General features: G+C 36.9%; 1 protein-coding gene across 2 annotated transcripts in view; it reads right to left on the minus strand.

The window, feature by feature from the left end:
• LOC103474188 (sodium-driven chloride bicarbonate exchanger-like) overlaps positions 1–7,218 on the minus strand; it is a 42,398-nt gene that overhangs the window by 20,767 nt on the left and 14,413 nt on the right. For both annotated transcript variants that reach the window (XM_008425006.2, XM_017302003.1), the window contains 4 exons: positions 6,903–6,984; positions 1,384–1,527; positions 965–1,103; positions 711–871 (listed from right to left, as the gene is read on the minus strand). In XM_008425006.2, the coding sequence (XP_008423228.1) occupies positions 711–871; positions 965–1,103; positions 1,384–1,527; positions 6,903–6,984 (526 nt within the window). The remainder of the gene's footprint in view (positions 1–710; positions 872–964; positions 1,104–1,383; positions 1,528–6,902; positions 6,985–7,218) is intronic.

Below are 7,218 nucleotides of genomic sequence, written 5' to 3' on the forward strand. Positions count from 1 at the left end.
AGTAATTTGTTAAATATGTATATGCTTCATACTCTTGTGTATGATTTATATATGCTGTATTTTGAAAAACTCAATAAAAAAAAAAAAAATATATACATATATATATATAAAAACAATAGCGAAACCCTACTGACATGTAGCTGCAGCAAAGACGCCATTAACTCCACTTGTAACATTGTATTTAGTTGGTATTTTATGTGAAATGCAATGAATTACTAACTATATAYGCTTTACTAATAATACGTATTTGTGTTCTCTGATTCTAAATATTCTGTTGAACTCCACTTTTTCCCCATTTTTGCCGCAAAATACTTAAATCTCTGTTTCATTTGAATGGATCAAGTCTGTGAACATCAGTGTTTAAGTGTTGCCTCATATTYTCAATCGAATTTTAGGTTTGGACTTTGACTAGACCAATCTAACACATGGATGTGCTTTCATCTTACATATTACATCTTACGTATTTTTAGCTTRGTGCTGAGGGATCAATAGCTGCATAAAATTCTGCAAATTGGAATTCCGAAAATAATTTTTGCTTATTGGAAACACCAATTTCGATAAAATTCAAGTTTTTTATCAAAATTATTGAGGCGGTTTTTCGGCTGTATCAAAATTAGACACAGTGTAATTTGTGGTTGTGATAAAATGTGAAAAAGTTCAAGAGCGATGAGGAATGAGACAAAGCCGCCTGGTCCGCCTGTGGCATTCACCTGCGATCTCCTCCAGTGAGTTGGCCCGCATGTCCAGCATCACGATGCCGTTCATGATGCAGCTCCGCAGCTCAAACAGGCTGTGCAGAGACAGGGTGGCCACGTAGGGCTTACTCCACCGTTCRCCACCATCTTCAACATCCTCTTCGAACTTCAGCCACCTGGAAACAAGTTCAAAAGAGTTGAATAATGCTTAAAAAAAATCTGTTTCCACCGATTTTCAGACAGACAGAAAGTGGATAAGAGAAATTCACCTAGCCGTCTCTTTCCATTCGGCGTCCTCACCCTCCCTGAGGCAGATTTCGTCCATCTCAGTGAACAGGGCGTGAGGGATGTGCTCTTCATCGCCATCCTCTGTGCCCAGAAGGAACTGCACCCTCTGAGCTGGAGTGTCTATGCAGCAGAAGTTGATGAAAAAAAATTTAAAGAAAAACAAAGAAAGGGTTTCACCAGTATTTCCTWGGAGGATGGACATTTGAGGTACCACATTCAAAGAGCTAAAGCTAAAGAAGCTAGCTTAAAGAAGCACAGCATACTGATAGAAAGTTGCTACAAGGACAGAATAAGTTATTTGAACATAAAGATTACAAAGATTACCATTTAAATAGCTTTGAGTTCCCTGCTCTGCCAAATCGTTTTCTGAAGTTCATCTCTACATGTCACTATCACTTACTGTATGAGGGGGATTCTCGCCCGTCTTCCCCTGTGGAGTCCCTCTCCTTGGACCTCTTCCTGTGTCTGTGTCCATGGTGACGGTGTCGACGGTGCGACCTCCGACCCAAGGGGACGTGGACTCCGATGTAGAGAGTGCGGTGACCTGAAACCAAAATGGCAAATCTCAGAAGTTATAACATTTTGATATAGATTCATAACTTTTTTTTCCCCCTTTAGCTTTGATYGACATGTTAGGTTAGCGYTGGAGGCTAGCTCATTTTAACCATAACATTCCCTTTAAAAGTAGATACAATAAAGAGGARCTAGAAAGAAAACCATAKAAAAAACAGTGATTATTAAATGTTGAAATAATTTAAATGATCACCTTTTAGAAAAAATTGGAAAGAAAATACTAGAAAATATGTTATTTGACATAAATTCCAAACAATCTTTACAATATTATCAAATCCCACACTGATTTTGTGCTTACTTAATTAAAAGTCCATATTGTTAAAAACTACATAGCCTCTCTTTGTAGTAGCATGTAGCAGTAACATTGGTGCACTCTATAGTTAAGCTTCAAATTAAAAGTCCGTTTTTCAAAATGAAAGTAGGATATCAATTTTTTTTTGATTGGACAAAAAGGTCAGAGATCATTTCTGGACTTAAAATTGTCTAAATATTCTGCACATTTTGTTGGTCTTTTCCTTAATGGGAAGCGCAATCTGCAGATTATGGCCGCCACGATTTGTAACTGGAGCAATGTGTTGCCTGTCATGCTTCTCACCCATTTTCAGCGTGTGAAATTGTTGTCAATCTGCTCCAGTTTCAACTGACAGTGAATAATTTCTCAGGAAAAGTGTGTGAATTTTTGTCAGCCAAACAGAATTTGGCTTCACTGGAAAATCAAAACAACAAAACAAAGTCAATTTGTGCAAGAATAAGTGAGGGTCCAACCTTCCCATGAGTCAACTGAACTGTTGGGTGTACTGTGTGCCACTTTACTATAAAATACTACTTTAGTTTTCAAGCCTTAATGTACTTTACTATGACTGTGACGATACATTTTGCTAGATGATAAATTGTCCCAGAAATKATTGTGATAAATGATAGTATTGTTGCTCAGTAATATAATGATAATAGTACAATAATGCATTTTTGCTCTCTCAAAGACTAATAAAACTTATTTTTTTAAAGAACACTTGAACTGGAAGATATCTTAAATATCCAAAGCAAAACACGACAACYAAATATTAGAAATAAAACAGAATTTAAAAAATACACACAACCGAAAACATCAATAAAATAGATTAAGAAGTTTCTGAAAACAAAACTACCCTGAATCATCKGAAGGGAAATTATCAAGATCATTTTCATTTATTATCCAAATAATTGACTGATTGCTTATTGCGACAGGCTTATACTTTACTATGCAAAAAACAAGCCTATTATATCATTTATTACTGTAAATGTTTTATCTTTCATACTTTTCTGAAACCTTGAAGTTGATCATGTCTATGCCCCTCAGGATTCCCAAGACTTGACACTGAACATGCACCCGGTACTCTGATACAAATAAAAAAATCTATTTAAGACAGAAATGAAAACACGTTCACAGCTTAAAGCTGGAAGAAAAAAGTGATTGAAAAGATGCAAAGAAAGAAAAACAGGCTCTGAATAATGTAGTAATGTCTTTCCGTAGATGCCATGTCATCTAGCAAGCAGCCATGAAGCCTCAATTAAAGGAGCGAACGGCTGCCTTCAGGCCTGCTGTGCTCGTAATGAAAGCCTCCTGTCCCCTTTCAAGAGAATGAAATTGATTTTGAAGATTACCACCGTAATTGGAGTCATTTTCATTTTGGTATAATGCAGATAATGAATGTTGTACTTTGAAAGGACAAGGCGCAGTGCGACGATTACAGCCTCGTTCTAATGTCTATGTGGAGAAACACACATGAGCTTGCATCCACAGGGTCAGCGTGAAGAGAATCTGAGCTGACTCTCTCTTTTTTTATTGCAGTCGAGCAACGGGGGCCACCATTTGTTTTTTCCTGATGGCCCTCGGCTGTCTGGACAAAAACAAGGGCACTAAACATTACCTTCTGCACTATACTTTGAGGTACTTTTAGACGTCATTTTAAAAACATGCATCACTTTAGTTCTACTTTTCAGTTTATTGCATATAATCCAGTGAAATTTGAGGTTTAGGGATCCACTTTTTTTCACTTCTAATACCGATACCAATATCGGATGTTTAGTATCAACCATCCGATATGGATCCGATACAGGATCACGGAGCTGAATTGACTTAAAACATTTTATTTTWTTTTTTTTAACAGACAAAGGAATTGCAAATTTATTTTATATCTTTGTGCCACTACAATACACCAAGCTTGGTCAAGCATGAAAATACAACACAACTTTAATTTGTTCAGTCAGTGCAATTAGGAATATAACAGTCAATGGAAAATAAGTAATAAAGAAACTGAAGCTGATAATAACAAGAGGTTGACTACTTTGGTCAAACATGTAAAAATAAASTGCAATAAATCTTTGAAATGGTTCAGAAAGTGCAATATCCGATCTAGAACCAATAAAGATATTAATATCGGATCAGTGCAGCTCTAGCTGAACTGTAATAAAATGCAGAAAAGCCAAATGCACTGTGTAAGCTCGACAGCAGCAACTGATGACGGCTAGCTAGTTAAGATATTTGATCACCGTCTGAGTCTAATAATTTCCACAAAAACAGCAAGAGTGGCTTAGTTTGCGTTAAATAAGTGATGAGACGGTGTAACATGGTATTACTGAGTGCAAAGCACCGCAAGCACAGGTTTAGAGTTTATCTGACCCAGATTTTACAAGCTGCCCCACCTTCTTGCTTTATTATTGGCTCAGAATGCAAAAGGGTTTCCTTTTGAGCTTTAAACAAGAATAAATTWTAAAAACTGGCAGCTATTCTCCCAAAAATTATGCTAAATTCAAAGACTTGTTAAATAAAGAATATGCCTGATGGATTGCTTTCCGGGGTGAAACTGTATCTCTACTTGCTTGAGCACAGTTACCTCACAATCTCAAGGGACTCCAGAAACCAACAGGAAGACAGAAATAGAGGTTAAACGARATTATGTACTACGTCAAAATATATTTGTCACTTGGACAGGCTTGATGCCGTCAGCACATGTCTTACAGTAGATGGACCTGTCCAGAGYAAACTGCTCTTAGCGCTCAGTAAATTATGTATGTGGGAAGCAATAGGAAGAGGTTGGAAAGCCGCTGCGTGTGCAGCAAATTTTCCTAACCGTGTAGTTGTGAACCAGATCAGAAGTGATGTAGAGGAAGGAGACGTGAGGGGAGGGTTTTGTATGTGAGTGAGTCAAGACTTGTGTGTGGTGGGCTTTATAAAAATAGCCTCCCTCTTCCAGGCATGACCAACTGCTGATGTCATATGATGTTTCCTTTTTTGTCTCTTCCTTTTTGCCCCCTCCCTCCCCCCCTCATTCCCTACCTAAGCAGCTTTTTGTCCATCACAGCTTCAGTTYACACGGTAGTTTGAGGTTTGATGAGATTACAACTAATTAAGATGAATATACAGCGTTTTAACAGCCTTTTGATTAAAAATCTAGAAATGTACGACGTCCAATTGAATTTGTGGAAACTCAGTCAAATTAAAGGATATGAAGAATGTTCATATTGAAGAGTAAAAGAGTGATTCAGTTCAATTCAACTGAATATTCATCATAAAGGGAAATTAAACTAATAGATGATATTATTGGAGTCTTAAATCATCAAACTAGACAACTAGGCCATCAGAAAAAAGCTGAAGAAAAATGAGAATACTGCAACTTGCTAACCATTAGCTGCTAATGACGCAAAAGCTTTCTGCTTTATCGTCTCCTGTCGTTGCTAAACTAAAGGGCTACTTTACAGGTTTTTAAAGTTTAGTTTTAAAATGTAATACACTTTGACCAGTCTTTCTTTAAAACTGTGGTCCCCCGTCCACTGGGGGTCTGCGGTGCCCCTAGTGACCTGCGAGGTACTKCATGCAAACAATCATTTATTTGTTTACATGCAAAGTGCAGYGCTACAGTTAGCTTACCAAAGGTTATCTTCAGGCTTTCRTTAAAAATAAAGTACCGGTGGAAAGTTTCTCAGGGCGAGTTCCTTTGCCACAGGCATGTGGCTGTGCTGAGAGTGATGTGATGGTGACGGAGGCGGTGAACATAGCTGCACCCCGCTCTAACTAACTGCATCTTAACACCTAAGTAGGATTTAATGCATCGATACTCGTGGATGAAAAATCAATAATTTCTGAGGAAAAAATGTCGATAAATACCGTAGAATCGATAAAATTACACAGCCCTAGTTCTCAGTCTGAAAAAGTTTGAGAAATAGTGACTTAGATCAATCAAACCTGAATTAAATTTATTTTAAAAAAATCTTTAACCTCTGTAGAAACAAAGACAGTGAATATTTTTAGTGCTTTCTTGGTTTCAGAACCAATTAATCCAGGGAAGAAAAAAAAAATATTTATGAACTTTTCAAACCAGGGCAGGAATAAATGAAACCTATTTTACTCCATGTTTTTCTAAATACAACATGATGCATCACCTGTTATATGAGTGTTAGAAACAGCATGGGGCTGCACCTATCAGCATTCACATAAAGAACTTCACATAGAASATTTCTCAGTGTGATGATAATGTTTGTCACATTATCTGATGTGCTTTTAAAAAAAAAAGTTTTAGAAGAACACGTCAAGCTTTTCACACACAAAACAATAAATCATAATTTAATGCAGTGCTGTGAAGCTGTTTGGCTTTACTGTTGAATTATAAGTGAGGTCTGCGGTGCTGAAGATGTTGTTCTGACTCTTGATAAGACCTGGATGGTTCATCAGTGCATGTGTTTATTCAGTTTCTTCGCTTGATTTTAAAATTTATCTGAAACATGTGATAAAACACACACACACGCMCCCCCCCCMCCCCCACACACACACACACACACACAAGAACCAAGAACCAAATACCTTTTTCATAACAATTTATGAGGGGCTTTAACTAGACAAACATAAGCTCCTTTATAGGCTTTTATTAGTCTGTTCTTCAAAATATATCAGTGATCCTATTTTAAGCTAATAGTGACACATAGTAGTAATTATGACGGCTGTAAGSTGATTTATTTTTGGCGTACACTTTGACGTCAGTTGCTGCGTTAGAAGCAAAAATATTCATTACAGCACATTTGCAGACACTCAATGTCACAAGTTTAAGTCTTAAGATCTGAAGAAAAATGGAAGAAATCTGTAAGGAGGTAAAAACTTTCCCCACTCTCTTTATGATTAAAAAGAGTGATTAAAATGAGAATTGTGCTYTCCTATTCGCTTCTGAGAAGCCTATAAAGTCCACRGTAAATCTTTTGTTCAATATCATTTCAAACTTTTATTGCTAGTTGTTATTTTTCAGTCACCTTTTAATAATTACCAAAAATATATATTTGGGAAACCTTGTTACAAGAAGCATCATGTAAGGCAGTTACCTTCAAGTTCTTCCTTCTCAAAATTGGTGTTGAGCATAGAACGTGTTCCCCCGCGGTCCAACACCGCCTCCTCATCAGTCCTCTACAGGAGACACAAACTCTAAGTTATTACTCAGCATATGAATCATACTAGTAATGCAACACCTAATGCGTTATTGTTTATATGCGGGATGTAGTGATGTGTAGCACTTCTCCCAAAAAAATAATTWAAAAAACTACTTTAGAGAAGCATTTCCTTCTTCATCCAAGTAAAATAAACATTTTCAGAAAGATGCTTAAGGTGGTTACATAAAACCACCTACACACACACACACAC

Source organism: Poecilia reticulata, linkage group LG2 (genome assembly GCF_000633615.1).
Source record: "Poecilia reticulata strain Guanapo linkage group LG2, Guppy_female_1.0+MT, whole genome shotgun sequence".
Taxonomy (NCBI): Eukaryota; Metazoa; Chordata; class Actinopteri; order Cyprinodontiformes; family Poeciliidae; genus Poecilia; species Poecilia reticulata.